This window comes from Leptinotarsa decemlineata, unplaced genomic scaffold (genome assembly GCF_025532065.1).
Source record: "Leptinotarsa decemlineata unplaced genomic scaffold, Ldec_3_MD MMD2_tig00000035_RagTag_RagTag, whole genome shotgun sequence".
Taxonomy (NCBI): Eukaryota; Metazoa; Arthropoda; class Insecta; order Coleoptera; family Chrysomelidae; genus Leptinotarsa; species Leptinotarsa decemlineata.
In genome coordinates this window covers 16832114-16851518 of record NW_027412540.1, presented here as the reverse complement: position 1 = coordinate 16851518, position 19405 = coordinate 16832114, and the positions used below count along the sequence as shown (strand labels likewise).

The following is a 19405-nucleotide window of genomic DNA, read 5'->3' as shown; positions in this document are numbered from 1 at the left end:
GAAAGGACTTGAGAGGATACTGGACGGACATATCAGGAGGGTAACATTATATGCATCCCCACTGAATAACCACCAGTATGCTTATCAAACCGGCAAATCGACAGATTCAGCATTAAACAACCTCGTTGAGAAAATCTCCCAATCCCTTGACAACAAGGAGATTGTGGTTGCTGTATTTCTTTATATTGAAGGAGCATTTGACAATGCACTACCTAAATCTATAGGATTGTCTCTGGCTAGAAAGGGTATAGAATCGACCATAGCTGGCTGAATCTATGCCATGCTAGTAAACAGAACTGCAACTACGACTCTTCAAGGCGAGGCTATCAGGTTCAGGGTCACCAGGGGCTGCCCTCAAGGTGGGTACTATTTCCTCTTCTGTGGTCGCTCCTGGTGGATAGTCTGCTTGATGCCCTCGACAGAAGAAAATTTGATCTACAAGCTTATGCAGATGACCTTGTCATCCTGGCAAGGTCCACGTCGGGAAGGGTAGCTTGTAATATCCTCCAAAGCGCGTTGGACTTTGTTCACAGTTGGTGCCTGAGGAAGCAGATGTCTGTCAACTCTAGCAAAACTGTGTTAATCCCCTTCACCAAAAAAAGAAAATTGGACGATCTAACGCCAATTCATTCCATTTGAAACGGAGGTGAAATATCTTGGCATTGTCCTTGATAAAAGACTCACCTGGAACGCTCACTTGGAAAAAGTTTTACACAAAGCCAGACTGTCTCTATGGACATGTCGAAGGATTTGTGGTAAAACTTGAAGTTTAGGTTCCAAACAAATCCATTGGATTTATGTGATGATTGTCAGACCAATGATCACGTATGGTGCAATTGCTTGGTGGCCGAAGGCTTTACAGAAAAAGGCCCAAGCGAAACTCTCTGGCTTACAGAGACAGGCTTGTCTGGCTATCAGTGGTGCCATCAGTACCACACCGTCAGCGGCCATGGATATCCTTCTAGATCTACGCCCTCTCCACATTTTTCTGGAAAGAGAGGCTAGATGGACTGCATACAGACTTGTCCACATTGCCAATTGCACAAATCAATTCAATGCAGAGTGCAACATACTGTTGGTTGACATTGGAAGTGACATCATTCTGGAAATGATCTCTGACTTTATGCCTCCAACTGTCAACTACGAACTGCCTTATGAAGTACTATTCCCGAGTAGAGAGGACTGGATCCTGCGAGAGAAGGAAATATAAAAGCAGATAGTTGTTGGTTCACAGATGGTGTTTTGAGTCGCTGACCCAGGGCAGAGTTATCTACCCGCCTAGGAACTTATGCGATTGTATTTCAAGCGGAAATTTACGCTATTGAATTGTGTGCGTACGGAGAGATTGGATAAATCCAACCTCACTCACAAGTCAATAAAAATATTCTCGGACAGTCAAGCGACGTTGGAAGCTCTTGGCTTCCACCGAGCAACGTCTAAATTGGTAGCAAACTGCCAAAAAAGACTCTCCTCGATAGGAATACTAAACAGATTGTCTCTGGTCTGCTGAAGCTGCTGACTCTCTTGCAAAGGAGGGTGCTGCAAGCGGCTTCATTGGACCAGAACCTGTCATTGGCATCGCTTTGGGCTTTGCCAAACAAACACTCAACACCTGGATGGCAAGGAGAGTTATGGACTTCTGACAGAATCTTCCAGGATTGACTCACTCCAAGGCGTTTATTCACCCTTCGAAGCTTGATTCCAAACAGTTTTTGGACTACAGTAGGGATGAACTACGATGTCTAACAGGCCTTCTTACAGGTCACTGTCATTTGAATCATCACATACAGAGACGATGATGAAACTGCAGAGCATATACTTTGTGCCTGCCCCGCTGGGACCGAATCAGGTTCTTTGAGTTCGGCAGATCCGTACTCTCACCATCTGACCTGAAAGACCACTCACCATACAAACTAATCGGCTTCGCTAAGAAGCTGGGTTTATTTGGCCGAGTGTGAATATCTGTGAGCCACAATAAACCCTTATGGAACAAGTAAAAAAGAATAATTAAAAAAGAATAGTTGAAAATAACAATTATATTAAGCAACAATAAACCTGAAATGAAATGATAGTGAAATAACCTACAAGTAAAAATATAATAATTGAATAAATAAAAATTAAAGGAATGAAAAAAGAAAATAATAAAAAAATAAAAAAGTGTAGAGATTCCAAGTCACGTTAGTTCACGACGTTTCGATTGTTGGTATCTACAATCGTCTTCGGGTATTATATTTTTACTTGTAGGTTATTTCATTATCATTTCATTTCAGGTTTATTGTTGCTTAATATAATTGTTATTTTCAACTATTCTTTTTTAATTATTCTTTTTTACTTGTTTCAGGGATTTCAAATCATTTTATATAGTAGACAATGGAAGTCCGAACTAGTGAAATTCATCACGAAACATTGTCAATCACCTTCAAACAAACCCTTATGGGTTGCGGTGGAGGGTCGAACAGACCCACTCACTTTAGACCTACTTTAGTAGAATGGAGAAGGACAAACTGAATAGGAATAAGGTGTTTTTGTATAATTCAGTATAGGCGTACTAATAATTATTTTTGTAAGTTTAGAACGCTATTTTTCGGAAAATCCCCATAAAAAAATAGTAAGTCAGGGTACCAATGGAAGCAGAATTGAACGCAAATCAAAATGATGTGTCACTTGACTCCCTTTTCCATTTAAAATTCTAAGGGTAACATCTACCCCTCCTAAGGGGTTGAACCACGAGGGCTATAAGTAGTCCTTGAAAGTGTCCCCCTTGACAATAAAGTTGTCCTCATATTGTTTACTGGAAGGAAGATATTAAGGGTGGGAAGTTTTCAAATTGACACCCTGTATATTATGTATTGATATGTACAACAGATTAACATTCTGGTTTTCTTTGCAAAAGTGTTGTTTGTAATCAATGTCAATACTTAATATAACTGAATATTAAGATTTTCGCGATAATACAAAAGATATCCAGGAAATTACTTATGAAGAGAAATGATCTGCTTAAATCTATTTCAGAATGAAAATATTTTCCCCGTGGTTCACAATGCAATGACTTTCATTCGTAAGTATTTGTTTGTCGCATCAACGAACGTGTATTAATAGCTCTGGACATCCTTAATCTTTCAATTTCCTTCATTTACTATTAGCGACAACAAAGTGGTCTGTTTTTCACATTACTATCATCTATCAAGGACTAGATAATAGAATTTACATTTTTTAATTGATAAATATTCTTTTTTGTGATGCACTGTTAAGAACCTTTGGTGTAGTAATGAATATTACTGGAGTTTTTTCCCAACACCAAACCATTATTTTAACACCTCGGCACGTGTTTCGATCACCAAGTGATCATCTTTAAGAGGAAGATTAAACAGTTCAATCTTCTCCTTCCAAACCATTACTTTAACACCCCGACACGTGTTTCGATCACCCAGTGATCATCTTCAAGAGGAATATTAAACAGTTTAATATTCCTCTTGTTGTGTTGTGTTGAAATAATGATTTGGTGTCGGGAAAAAAACTCCAGTAATAAGTGAGATAATCAATCCGGACGATTGATTTTCACATTCTATCGTCCAACCGTGCCAGGAATCACACATTAGAAGTTAAGACCTTGTTACTCCTTAGCTCGTACAATTTTCGACTTTTGAGAGTTGTCGTTCGAAGGGCGTGACAGGTGGTTAATGGAAAAGTTGATTTTAACAAACAGGCACCATTATTCACAGCAATAAGACGTTAACGTCATACCATACTAAAGTGACACAATAATAACCTTATTGAGACGCCAGTTGTGAAAGCCCACGCTTTTATAATGAAAATCTTATCAGAACAATGACAGAAAGCTCATTGAATAATCTCTCTTTTGTCCTAGAGCGCATCTCAACGGTCAGGCTAAATCTGATATAGGTACTGCACTTTTACTGGGGACATAGGGTTGGCGTGGAATGTTGGGCTAATAACACCATCATGTTTGAGTGAATATCGGAGCGAAAGGAAAAAGGATCCGACTGATGAACCGGTTTGAGCAAAAAAATCTGGCATTTGAAAAATAGGTGAGATTTCCCAAGGTACGATCTATATGAAAAATATAAACTCCCAATGACCTCACAAACTGAACAGTTACACAGACAATTTTCTTTTTGAGAATATTCGATAACTGAAAAAGTTCCTTCACTGAACATAAGCACTTGGAAGTCTGTCAAATAATTTAATATAACTTTTGACAGTTTAACATTTAATGTAATATTGAATTATACATTGGTAGGGACCATTGGTATTCTAGGAAAATGAGCTAACCGACCGGCGATAACGGAGTAGCCTCTCTATACACTGTGTCCAAGATAAGAATGGGGCATAAGCATGGGGATATCGGATACGGTAATTGATACGGGGTCGATTGAATTAGAGAAAAGTAGCGCATTTATGTGCCTAATAATATGACATTTAGAAAGTTTTAATATTCCGAGTAGTTTCGGAGATATCCAAGAGAAACCGAAATTTGAGAATTTCGTTTTTATTTTCTCCTAGCTTTATTTTCAAAGAAAATGTAAAACAAATAGCACTTTGCCATGGCCACTTTTTAAGGACTACATGATAACGTAAGCAGACTTTTTCTGCGACGTTTCGACTTTTAGAAAATATCATCAACTTTGTATTATTATATGGGCCGAAACTAAAGTATACCCTGTATACGACTCCATTTTTCATTGTGAATACAGCAACGTATCACACAATATGATTTCATAACCATTTCTCGCGCAAAATAAAATGTGATTATTCAACCTGCCTTTCTTCAATTTTAGATAGTACGCGCTGATATCTACATGAAGTAAATTGATAAGTCTTATTTATAATAAATTTTAACTTACCACTTGCCAGAATTTTTGCGTTGTTGAATACAAAGATTAGTCGAAATATCAAAAGTTAGGTTTATAAAATGTAATTGCAATGTAATAAGGAGCTAATACGTATTATAGTAAACAGAGACGGCTCGTGACTTGGAGAACACGAGAGGCTAAAGTTATAAAATCTATATACACACAGAAAAGCCCGCTGGAGGCGCGAAAATTTTTATGTTGTTGCACGCTTTGCTTAATACTAGAGTTAGGGCATGGGCACAGGGCCGTAGCGAAAAGAAATAGTAGGGGGGGAGGAAATCAAAATTTTCCCAACCCCACCAGCAAAATTTCCCAACTTTCGAAAAAATGAAAGCCAAGGGATTAGTTACTACTATAATATATTAATTCTCTTACTTAGCTATCCAAAGATTGGCTGAATGCATGCCCATTAGGGTATGCACAAACAAAAATAAATTTTGGTAATTATAAAAATAATAATGGGAATACCATATCCACCATGTATAGGAATATTCAATACAAATGAAAGGAAACAACACTTAAATAATATTGTGCTTATTTTTTTCTACTATCATTTTTTCTATCTTCACGGCTCGAAATTTCCCAACTTTTCCAAGTCAAAAAAACAGCGAAAAGTTGGGAATTTTGTAAAACTGTCACTTCAAAATTTGTGGACTATTCAGGACTGTTCTCTTACTTGGGAGAAATTGAACTTTTTTGAATTTTTCAAACAACTCAGAATTTCAAAGTATGGGATCTCCAAGTTATGCATGTTGGGAAATCCCAACCTTCTCCTGGTTCTTTCCCTTTTTTTATCACCTCTCCCTTTCTTTTCTCTCATTTTTATTTTTTTCATTTTTTTTCATTTTTTTACTATCATTTTTTTTTATCTTCACGGCCCAAAATTTCCCAACTTTTTCCCAAGTCAAAAAAGCAGGGGGGGAGGCTTCCCCCCTGTCCCCCATGGCATCGGCCCTGCATGGGCATGACAATGCGTAAAACATGCATGAGGAGCTATGGACTTTATTTTAGTTTGTAAACCATTTAAATGGCCGGCCATGACCGCATTCCCATCATAGGTTTGCGCAATTAACTTTTGCCTAAAATTATAGGTGTCACACGTACGAATTAAAAAATTAAACAAATCGTCAGCTGTGCGCCCAGATGAAACATCATGAAAACCCATAAAACGTTCTACCGCATTACCATCTTTGACATATCTTAACACGATTGAAAGTTATGATGTACAGGTAATATCGGTAGTTTCATCAATTTCCCATGCAAAAAAAACACTTTCAATCTCCTTCACAGTGTCTATAAGCTCATTTTGGATGGTTTTTGAGGTGCTCGAAAAAACGCTACCTACCGCTTAAAAAAGTGCCAAATTGTGAAGCATATTTGCCCCATAAAATTAAAAGTTCCTTGTAATTGCCGCGATTAATCTAATCTACGGTTTCATCGTGTCCGCGAAAAGCTAATTCTTGGGAACCCAAATAAATCGTAATATCAATAAGTCTTTTTAAATTCGACCGATTTTCCCTAACTTGATTATTAAAAGAAATTATGGCCTCTTTTTGAGCTGTATTCTAAGCTGTTGCTATATTTTGTTTGCTAAACAATTTTTTAAGTCGGATTATCTTATTTTAGACCACGTTTGGTATTCGGTTTGTACGGAAAATAAAACACAGGGCCAACAAAAAAGTTTTTCTCGTTTGACGGAGCCGATAAACCAATCGCATTTATCGTACCAAATAATATTAAATATCCGATTTTGTCGATTATCAGAGTTTTAATAATGTCAAATTTATTATCATAAGATAAAGACTTGAAATTATTTGTCAGCAACCAGTCGACTATATCGTCAGATTTTTTAATTTCGTCCAACTTATCCATAATAAATGAAAAAAAAAACTTACCGAAAAGTGAAAACCTGAAAACACCTTGAAATTGAAAGAAAACACTTTGAAAACACATTGAAAATATTACCAAAAAGCACTGCTATAATACAATACTGCCTGTTTTATACACAAATAACAAATAAATATTATCAAGAAACAATAAAACAATTTACCGAAATATAGTTCAGTCCCGGTCCTTCACGGCATCTTGTCCAAATAATTAAATAAAAAACAAACGCAATCGTACACTAACGGTAACGAACTGGAGGCTAGCCTCCTCTAACGCTATAATTTCTGCAACTGAAATTACAAATCGGAACGTATGTCGCTGGTTGGATCGGTCTCGTGGAGCCTGTGTTTTTTAAAGCGGTCGGAGGCTTGGCTCCCTTGCAACGTATGGCATTTATTATTTCGAGTTGATGGTCGTTCATGGGCAGTGCGTTTGAGTTTTGTTGATGCACGATACAGTGAGTGATAGGGTTTTTTCGGGTATATTATGTATTTATATTAAAAATTAATGGTAAAGTAATGATACCCAAGCATTTTTAGGAAAAAAAATTATAATTATTTGTCAATATCTTTTAATTTATTGCGATGAATAGCGTCAGATTTTATGGGGAGGCTAAGCCTCCCTTGCCTCCTCTGACGAGCCGCCGCTGATAGTAAATAAACAGAAACTTATAACAAGTTTTCAAATAATCCGCCGTTATTTTCTAAATGCAGGTACGCTCGTCTCACAGACGAATTTAAAGCTTGAGTTAGCATATTCGGAACAATATTGTTAAAGGATGCAGTAACCAATCTCAGCAAATCTTCTTCATTTTGACAATTATGAGAGTTCACTCTTAATTCTTGATATATCCCCAAAGGAAAAAGTCTAGTGGGGTTAAGTCGGCGGACCTTGCAGGCCAGGATATATCACTATGAAGACCAATCCACTGTCCTGGGAAGCGACGGTTCAAATAATCACAAACATTTCTAGCGTTATGTGCTGGAGCACCATCTTGTTGAAACCAGCAGCTGTGAGTTACCGCTAAAGGTAAATTATCTGGAGCGTCTTCCAAATCATTTACTAACAAATTTATGTATCGCTCTTTTGTTAAACTGTTTTGATAGATAAAAGGCCCAATTACATTCGTACGGAGAATTTGAAAAGCTGCCGTTTTCCAGTTTTAGCACAAATTAGGTAGGTAACAAGATGTAAAAGTGGGAACGATACTGTGTCAAAAATTCTACCAAACAACAGTATCATCATGACAACAGAACAACATCATGTGTCATTTTTTTCAGTGCGTACCTACTATCTAAAATTGAAGAAAAGCAGGTTGAGTAATCACTTTTGCGTGAGAAATGGTTATGAAATCATATTGTGTGTTAGAGCGCCCGTACACGAGCCACATTTTGCGGTCGGATCGACCACACAATTGCAGTCGCGTTCCAGCGAACTCAAGCTAAGCCGTCCATAAGAAATACTGTAGTACACGTACACGGGCGATCACAAAAGTCAAAACGGGCGTGTGCAGTCAACTTGCCGCTGATCTCCGCCGAAATGTCATCGCGGCAGCAGCAAGTTGACTGCAGACGTCCGTTTTGACTTTTGTGAACGCCCGTGTACGTGTAGTACAGTATTTCTTATGGGCGGCTTGAGTTCGCTGGAACGCGACTGCAATTGTGTGGTCGATCCGACCGCAAAATGTGGCTCGTGTACGGGCGCTCTTACGTTGCTGTATTCACAATGGAGTCGTATACAAGGTATACTTTAGTTTTGGCCCATATAAAAATACAAAGTTGATGATGTTTTCGAAAGAATGAAACGTCGCAGAAAAATTCTTCTTACGTTAACGTGTAGTCCTTAAAAAGTGGCCATGAAAAAGTGCTATTTGTTTTACATTTCCTTTGAAAATAAAGCTAGGAGAAAATAAAAACGAAATTCTCAAATTTCGGTTTGTCTCGGATATCTCTAAAACTACTCGGAATATCAAAACTGTCTAAATGGCATATTATTAGGAACATAAATGCGCTACTTTTCTCTAATTTAATCGATGCAGTATCACTAGCCGTTTCCGATATCTCCATGCTGTTCATTCTTATCTTATAGACACAGTGTATTTTATTCGAAGAGTAATTTCTTCCTTAAGAGCTCTTTTGGGAAAACTCGGGGTTTCTCAAGTAGATAAATAACTATCATTTCGAAGGTTATAACAAAAAAGTTTTAAAAAATATATAATTTTAGCATTAAACTTGAACGGTGATTAACTCTTTCATGAATATGAAAAGAAGATATTTTTGTAATGAGAGTTCGTTCAGGAGACTCAATCTTATAACGTGGGAACTGTTATTTGAACATAAAAACATAAACATTATTGAAAACCCTCACAGTGAAATAACCTAAATGAGTTTACATCGTCAACTAGGTTTATTCGTACCTAAAAATTTCGGGACCAGGTTTTCTGTAAAATTACCTACAACTCGGGAGAAAATATTTTCAAACATCAAATATTTCAGATTGTTTCTGAAACAACGTTTCGATAATGAAAACATTTCATGACCCACTCAAATCGCTGTTTTTTTTTAAAAGAGCGTTTCACTGAAAAATCAAATATAACAAAATACGGGATATTCCAATTTTGCTCCACTCAGAATAAAAAAAAATTCTGATCAAATTAATATTTGATACCTAATGAAATTGAGTTTTCATTGAAAATTAGGATGGTTGATTAGAAAGAAAATTGGAGTTTAGTAAGGATGGACATCTCTCCTTAGGCTGCACCTATATTGAATCCGTATTTTTCCCGACCCGATGTGGGACGACCATCGGACGACATCGGAAGAAAAACAAACACTTAATTTTCAAAGTAGATGCCTTCATTGGAAAGAGTGGTCCGATACGACAATAAAATATCACTACCGATTACTGACCGACGAATAGTCAAATCAAAAGTGTTTGTTTTCAGTCCGATCTTTCATTCCGACAGAGTGGTATAATAATGAATAATAAAATTGATTGACCAGCGAAACAAGGATTACCATAATAGTGATATGAAGTCTAAACTATGGGAGGTTATTGGTGACCAATTACTGGTAAAAGAACTGATGCATGCTCTGAAGTTAGACTGGCCAGTTATGTTGGGTTTTATGCCTTCAAGAATATAGTTAAACGTTTCCATAGTCATACAATGGTAGTCCTTAAATTTATCCGGGTAGTTTCTTATAAGTAGGGGTCGGGTCAAACCGAGTCCAGTGTAGGCAGTTACAACGGACTGCATCGGATCGCGGGGCGTCCGATGGTCGTCCCACATCGGGTCGGGAGAAATGCGCATTCAATATAGGTGCAGCCTTAGGAAGACGTCACCGATGAGGTGTTTTTCACATTTAGATAAGAAACATTAGTATATAACAAGCCCTGATGCTTTCTATAGACTTTATTTCCATTGTAATTTTTCATGTTTCTTTTGATCTTTACAAGTAATTTTTGGGAAAGGAAGTTTATAGTTATACTTCTGAGTTTCATTTTAAATGGAATGTTATAGGTATCCCTTCTAATCTTGTTTTTGTCTTTTTATATGTTATCTCATGATTCTTCCATTTTTATTTTCCTCATATATAAAATCAATCGCACGTTTTTATGTCTGAATGATATTTTAAGTATTTTTAACACTACCCGAGGATGACTATAAAAGTCGAAATGACGACAGGGGGTCAGTTATTTGAGATAATCCCAACAACTCTGATCGAAAAAAAAGTACTAAAAGAATCTAGGAAAAAATAATTAGATTGATATAGGCGTAATAAAATCATATTTTCAATATTGTTGTGAATTATTCCTTGAAAAAAAAGTAATTCTACTTCTGCTTCTTAATCGTTCCAGATATCGCGTCGCTTCACAAGTATTCTCATAGCCTTTCGAAAACTTCCATCGAGATATATAAGCACTACCAAAAGGCAAGGAGGCTAGTCTAGTTAAAAGTGTGGTACGTAGTTTCATAGTAAGGCGATGAATATTTGAGTATTCGTCTGAAGTTCAGTTCAAGTTTTTGTGTTTAATTGTACAGTGTGGTCTATTATTGTCGAACCCACGTGAAAAACGTAACAGTTATGTAAAATGAAGAAATAGACATATGAAATAGAATCATTAAATTTAAATATGCTTTGTCAAACTTCATTCACAATAATGTTTCCAAAGATGTCAACCATATTGTTCATACATTCATTGAATATATGAACAATAAGTCAAAAAAATTTGTGATGAAGCTACACTTAGACACTTACCTTGTTCAAAAGCTCAATGAAAATATTTTGTGCCAGGCGTTGAGGACTTTTGAGTGAAACAAAATGGATATTAATATATTAACCAATGATTAATCAAGTTTATTCGGAACAAGCACAGTGGTATAATGTTATTTTGGGTAAAATGAAAATAAAATCAGTAAGAGAAACGAATCCCTGAGATATTCCGGTTATTCAATTTGATTTTCAAAATATTCACATATAGTTTCAAAACCAAATAAAACAAAAAATAATGATGTTGATATTGATATGAAAAATATTTTTTTCATAATATATATTTCTTTTTAAGGTTTGTGAAACAATACATGTTTTTATTGGAACTACGCAATTTTAATATATTTTTTGTCTGTAAAAAAATGTTGAAATAGACTTATCTGGTTTTGATACCAGACGCCCCATATTTTCTGGGTTATTTGATACGATTTTGATACTGGAATGATCTATTCCATTTCTTTTGATTCCTTTTTCAGTTGCTACTTTTTATCATTCTCAATAGACATAATTTTCGAATGAAGTAGGAAGGAAACGCGAAATCAAATATTATTGTTGAAATTGTCAATATTGTAATGTAATTCTGATTATTTTTCTGATGCCGGTTGGACACCACGAAAGAACACTGTTATTTTCTAGACGTTAAGAAACTCTTTAATTCATTGTGGGCCACCCTACTAATGTCGTTTGAGTATAATTTTGACAAAAGCAAATCATGTTGTACACAGTCGAAAAAAAAAATTCTAACAAGGCACTCTCCCAAATCGATGAAGTTGATCTGTCAATCAGTATACTTTTGACTCTCTTGAGTCAATTTTCCACAAAAAAAAACTTGCTTGTGACATGAGAAAAGAACTTTCAAAAACTTTGAGATATTGTGCGCGTTCCGTTCATATATTAACGCCCACTGTTCAATTGTTATACAGTGCGTTTCTTTAATACCCTTCCCAATTTTATTTTTTGAACGGGTCAACTAAAAAAATTGAAATTTGGGATAATGAAATTAATGCATGAATACTTTATTTTGAAGTGAAATTGACAGATGGAAACCTTCAAGATGGCGACTAAGCGCCATCTGGGAAAAAAAACTAAATGGAAAGAGGGATCTTGTGACCCATCATTTTGAAGCTCCTGACGAATACTTCATAACTCTAGAGTATGGAGTCAATATCTTTACCTACTACAAAATGGCGGAACATTTAATAATTTCCTGAAGACAAACACATTAATATCCACACTACGACAATGAACATCATTGTTCAGTTAGAATATTCTCATTTACTTTTTGGTTTTACTAGTAGAAAGGTACCACGTCAACAATCTCTAAAATGGTCAATTCTCGTCTATTAGAAAAAAAAATTGAAGCAATTTTTATTTACGGTGCGATGCGTAGCTTTCACGAGACCAAAAGGATTTTCAATGAACGTATTCCGAATCGCCCTATCTGTAGAAAATATTTGAGGAAACTTGTATTCAAATTCACAACTACCGGTAGTGTACATAACAAAAAGCTCCCAGGTCATCTGTCCATTCCGGAAGAACAGCAAGTGCAAATAATTGGTGAGATGGTATATAGTAACTCCTGAACAGTCTACTTAATCCGTCGCGAATGTTTATGAGGTGTCTCCTTTTATTGTGTGGAGACTTTTGAAGAGGAATAGGTATCATCCATAAAAAATCAAAATAGTACACAAATCAACTGAAGATAACCCTGATCGAATAACATAATTCTGCGAAATCATGACGGAAGCCATTGCAAGGCATCCTACCTATCTCCACAATATTTGTTTTAGTGACGAATGTAAATTTTTTTAAACGACAATGATCACAGACAAAATTGCCGTTATTGGAATGACACCAACCTTCACGTTTTCCGGGAAACACATACCCAATATCCAGAAAAAAATTAACTTGTGGGCAGGAATATTGGGAAACCATATCGTGGGACATCTATTATTGATCAAAATTTAACAGGAGAATTGTATTTGAATATGTTGGAAACTACTGTTGATCCTCTCATCACTGAAATCGTCGAAGCGAATCCTAATGAATTCGATATGGATATTGTATTCCAACAAGATGGAGCACCACCACATTACTCCAGACAAGTAAGAAACTATTTGGATACTACTTTTCCCGGTCGTTGAATTGGCTGTCGAGGTCCTACAGAGAGGATTTGACAGATTTGACACCTTTGGACTTTTTTTATGCGGCTATTTTTATGCCGTATATCCATATTGGATATACGGCAGAGAATAATAAATATTTGTAGAGATATTGACGTTACTGTGTTCGAAAATGTTCGACGTGAAAAATCGGATAGGCTGTTCATATGTCAAGAAGTTCAAGGCAACCATTTCGAGCATCTTCTGAACTGACCCCAAGCGTATTACCTCATATTATGTAGTTAAATGTCAATGTATTCAGGCAATTATTGAAAGTTACGCCATTTTGTAGTAGGTGAAGATATTGACTTCATATTTTCTAGAGTTGTGAAGTATTCGTCAGGAGCTTCAAAATGATGTTTCATAAGATCCCCCTTTCCATTTAATTTTTTTCCCAGATAGCACCCAGTCGCCATCTTGAAAGTTTCATCTGTCAATTTCACTTCAAAACAAAGTATTTATGCCTTGATTTCATTATCCCAAATTTCAAATTTTTTAGTTAACCCGTTCAAAAAATAAAAGGGGGGGACATTTAAGAAATTCACTGTATGAAGATTTGCCAGTAGAGTTCAAAAGACTAACCATTCACCACAGTAATTATTTTTCATACACCCATATCCTAACCATGCTATTTTTTATACGAATATTTCAATGTGTCCTTGAAGGTTTTCTCGCTCTTTTCCGCCCCTTTGTCGCCTGTTTTCCTAAGTGGAGATTGATCATCGTCTCCTCTCTTACAGTGCGTCATTCGAAAACAGAAATAATACGAGAAGCCTTTTATGAACAACACGCTCAAAATACACGTGGAGGGAAATTACTTCGATAACTGATACGCAGCAGAGGACCGACAAATTTTTATTGTACGAGTAGATATACCTTAGTTACCGTGTATTTCGATCTCGCAGCAACCCTTCTAGCCGTGTCAATGAATCACGTAAAACAAAATAGCTTCGATATTGTTGTTTTTTGTATTGTTTGAAACCAGAAAAGTGTAAGTAAGAAGAAAATGTGCTATGAGAAGTGGTAATTTCACTCACCTCCTTCTCTCTGGTCAGCATCCATTCTGGGACCAGTTTCATTTACTCCATACTTTCCTCCAGATGTTATAAAAAATCCGTTAGCAACGTCTTTTCTCCATGTCCACAAACAATCGTTTTCAAAATCACAATCGACACCAGTCTCATATTCCGTGTGTTTTTCTAAAGTGTATTGCTTATGAAGCTGTTTGATTTTGTCTATCTGTTTGTTGTACTCCTGTTCAACATTCGGGGCTGCTAAAAAAACAAAACCGTTCAATCATGAGGAAATATATTTTTACACAAATGTATAAATGATTTCTACAAAATGAATCCGGTAAGGCAGAGAAGATGGAGGTTGATTAACCACTGCAACTGTTCTTCCAGTAATATCGGATCATGGATTCTCTGGGAGAAGGAAATATTAAGAGCAGACACTTCTTGGTTCATAGATGGATCAAAAACACCTTCCGGTTCCGGTGCAGGTGTTTTCAGTCGCAGACCCAGGACAGAGATACCAACCCGCCTAGGAACCTATGCGACTGTATTTCAAGCAGAAATTTACGCTATTGAATTGTGTGCGGAGAGATTGGAAGAATCCAACCTCATACACAAGTCAATAAAAATATTCTCCGACACTCATGCGGCGTTGGAAGCTCTTGGCTCCTACCGACCAACGTCTTAATTGGTAGCAAATTGCTAAAAACGACTCTCCTCAATAGGAAGACTAAACAGATTGTCTCTGGTCTGGATTCCTGGCCATACTGGTCTGGAAGGCAATGAGGCTGCTGACTCCCTTGCAAAGGAGGGTACTGCAAGCAGCTTCATCGGACCAGAACCTGTCATTGGCATCGCTTTAGGCTTTGCCAAACAAAGATTGAACACCTGGATGGCAAGAAGATTCCAAGAACCTTCCAAGATTGGCTCACTCCAAGGCGTATATTCACCCTTCGAAGCTTGATACCAAACAGCTGTTGGACTACAGTGGGGATGAACTATGATGTCTAACAGGCCTTCTTGTAAGACCTTGTGTACAACGTCATAAGTAAGTAAATCAAAACCGAGGATAAAGCCACAGCCTTTGCGAACATTATGGAAAGCCAATTTAGGTTGAACATAGACCCTAACGATGACATCGATAGGGATACAAGAACAGAGGAAGAAGTGGAAGACACACTTTAACTCGACGACGAGCATGTCATCAGACCCGTCTCAGACGAAGAACTGAACGGGCTGATCAGCGGTATCGAACCCAAAAAGGCTCCAGGTGCTGACGCAATATCAAATAGGATATAGAAAAAGCTACTGGAAAACCGAATCACGTCACTCAAGAACTCAAGCCTCAGATACTTTCCTAAGCAGTGGAATCATGCTGAGATTATAGTGATACCGTTGTCGTCAGCATTACAGACCGATGAGTTTGCAAAGCTCCATGACCAAGTTAGCGGAGAGAGTAGTCCTGCAAAGGTTGGACGAGGAGAAGTTAGTTAATTTTAAATTATTGCTCTTGTAAAAAAATGACATCAGTGAAAAAACTGTATTTTTTTGGAGTTGATCAGCTTTTTGAACATTTGTTCAAAATTAATGATGCATCCCATTTTAATTAACTAATGAAAGCATAGCGTCATAGTGTGAAGCAAGTGCATAAAACCATCTTATTTTACAACAAATGTTGAAATTAATCAACATTTTAGTGTCTGTATATCAAAAAGATTCATGAAATTTAAAAAAAATGTCTAATTCCTCACCATTTTCCGTGTCTAAATATCCTTGTTTGGATATGATCGTATCGTTCGGCTCCATTTTGGGAAGAGCATCGGCCGACATGAGTTCCTCTTCTCTCTTCCTTTCTGCATTCAGTCTTTTTCGTATGCTCGCTATGCTCCTTTCTGGAACGCTGCGTCTAGGCCTGAAGTAGTATCTTATCCTTGTGTGATAATATTCTGGATTGAAAATGTCTTTTTGATCGTCATCTATGTCGGTATTGCTAAATGGACGTATGTCTTGATTCAATTCTCTTATTGTATGAGCACTATAAATTGCATTTATGTTGCCTGTCTTCTCTTTGCTTTTCTCTTTTTCATCTTGGCACTGACTCGGTGTGTTACAGAGTATAAATAGTAATGCAAACGGAAGAAAACTTTGTAATGCCAACATTTTGGATTTCGCTTAGTTTGGAACTTTTGGTAGCGACACGACGGCTAGAATCATTTTTTGCGGTTCTTTACTTTCCTTTCTGTAACAAAATATGTGAAGAGTTAATCTGAGTTCCTGAAATATTCATGATCAAGAAAGAAAAAATTTCATTCACATTTTTATCGATTTTTGTGAACGACTTTTTATATGGATATGTAATGTTGTATTTTCAATTCAGGTAAAATATATTGTTATTTGAGAAACTGCCGAATTTGATTAACATCTACCATTGGATGTAATTTTTCAGTGACATCACCAAGAAAGTAACAATAATTGGCATAAAAAAATATTTGAAACCGGGCAATCTTCGGTAGTTCTCAGAAACAGTTCCGATTTTTTTAAATTTTGCTTAAATCAAAAACCTTTGGAACCAGGTACATTATTATTTATATTGTTTATACAGTTTATTCATTATTTTATACAGTTTATAAAATGTTCATATAAGAAATCATCTGAAGGAACAATCCATTCAGTGCAGTCTTCCTCCTACCTAGACAGTAGGTTTGTGGAACGAAAACTATGAAAAAAAAACTATTCCCCTGGCTAATACCACGGAGGGTATTGGATTATATCCGACAGGTGTCGGTGAAGGATTATTCACAGAAATGCAGTTTTGTGTGGCTTTTTGACAAAATTAATATAACAATAACAATATCAGATATTGACAAAATAATTATGGCTTCAATTTCAAGGTTCTATTTGATGGGTATAATAATGATAGACAGAAGAATCTCAAACAAATCGTAAATATATAAGGTTTTTCAACAGGGACTTCCGAGCTTTTCCAGTTGATAGCGGCCGTCTTGTTGAAGCTACATCCGTCAAATTAGTCAAATTACCATAGACGGAAATAGCATTCAACAACACGTGCAAATAACAAAATTGTTTTCTCAAAATGGGTGTTCTGTTCGGGCAACGTACCACGCGCTTCGCTAATTTTACGGTCGCTATAATCGTCCTACCGAGAGGACTATTTGCAATGTGGTGGAAAAATTTGAGTCCACTGGTTCAGTTAACGATCAACCACCACCTGTACGTCGACAACATGCAAGATTTGTCGAAAACATCGTCGCTGTCTGTGAGAGTGTGCAGGAGAATCTGAGGCAGTCGATTTCGCGTCGCTCACAAGAACTCCGCCTCTCGCAGACCACAACTTGGGGAATTTTGCGTCGTGACTTGGGCCTATACCCTTACAAAATTCAACTGACCCAGGAACCGAAGGTAAAAGACCATAGAAAACGACGTGTGTTCGCCGAATGGGCTCTGGAGCAGTTTGCAACTGGCCTTAATTTTCATAGAAAAATCATCTTCAGCCGTGAGGCCATTTCTGGATGAATGGGTACGCGAACAAACAGTATCTTCGAATTTGGGACGATAGGGGAGATGCGGGGAATCACACGCAGCGGGCAATGGTACGCATGTCCCTGTATGACCAAGCGTTTGTTGAATGTCGGTGCTAATTGGATAGACTCGTGGCACACACGTATTTCAACAACTCTGTTGCGGTACATTTCAGTTCTACGCTTTTGTTCGTTAGATATAGACCATTTTTAGTTTTTGGCATTTTTGTTATAGCATTTGTGCGTGATTCAAGTAAAGGTAAGTATTACATTTTTATTTCAAAGTTGCTCTATTTTTTTTCATGAATGAACTGGCCCCTACTGGACCAAATGCCGTATATATTTCGTGGCCATATCGACCAATAATTTGTTCAAATAGCTCATAAGACAAATGGTGTAAACCGGGTAATGATACGCGGTTGCGTATAATTACCCTCATTGGCGTACCATTACCCGCATAATACCGAAACCATCAGTACACGTGTTTCAGCTGCCCATATTATTGTTTCAGATACCTAACAAGTACGTGAGAAAAACAAATATCGCTGGTTGGACTGAGGAGACTTTACAGAAAGCTCTTCAGGCGATAGGAAGACCCTCTATCTTTTCAGCTGAGGTTGAAACTCAAATGGCAAGTCACGTTCTCAAACTAGCTAAATTGTTTCATGGATTGACTCCGGTAGAGTTACGAAAACTCGCGTTTCAATATACATAAGCCAATGGCATACGACACGATTTTAATAAAACTCGCCAAGAAGCAGGCAAAGATTGGCTGCGATTATTTCTTGAGAGAAACCCACAAATTAGCCTAAGAAAACCTGAAGAAAACAAGTGTCAATAGAATTACTGCTTTTAATGAAGAATCCGTAATTTTTTTTTTCCAATTTGACATCTTTGTTAGAAAATGTCTCCTACATTGACGAAAAATGGACCACTAGAGAGAATTTATGCAGTTACCGATAATTGCTGGAGCGACGAAAAATGTTTCCTTCATTGGTTACAGTATTTTAAATTGCGTGTAAATTCAAGTGAAGCAAACCGTGTTCTCCTGGTGCTCGACAACCATTATAGCCATATAGCCATTCCGATTTATGACTATTGTCAAGATAACGGAATTGACATGTCAATACCGCCACATACCTCCTACCGCTTACAACCTCTCGATACTTCGTTTTTCGGCCCATTCAAATGCGCTTTCAATAAGGAGTGCGATATTTTTTTGAGAACTGGCAAGCAAGAGAAAATAACTTTCCCAGATTTGGCAGAAATATTTAAAAATGCCTACGTTAAAATTGCGACAATGAAAAAAGCTACATCAGGTTTCAACTCATCTGGAATCCACCCATTCAATCCAGATAAATTTACCAAAGAGGATTTTGAAGCTGCTAGTCAATATTTGCCTACTGTATCTGATGATTTGGACTCCATAAATAAGCCTGATCCCGGCCCTACTTTCAACGTTCCAATTATACCTCACTCCTGTCCTAAACGGAATTCAAAAGTGATAAGTGCTTTAGCAAAAGACGAAGTCGGCATTGCAGAAATCTCACCATTACCGTCATATACTGGAAAAGGAAAAACTAAAATATGTACCAAGGGAAAGTCAGAAATATTAATAGCTACACCAATGAAATTAATTCTCGAGGAGAAGCAACAAAG

The 19405-nt window shown here is 37.0% G+C and overlaps 1 protein-coding gene across 1 annotated transcript in view; it reads right to left on the bottom strand.

The window, feature by feature from the left end:
• Alk (Anaplastic lymphoma kinase) overlaps nt 1–19405 on the bottom strand; it is a 74249-nt gene that overhangs the window by 49461 nt on the left and 5383 nt on the right. The window contains 2 exon segments of the mRNA XM_074171962.1: nt 14232–14468; nt 15959–16446. Of these exon segments, the coding sequence (XP_074028063.1) occupies nt 14232–14468; nt 15959–16367 (646 nt within the window). The 5' untranslated portion in view covers nt 16368–16446.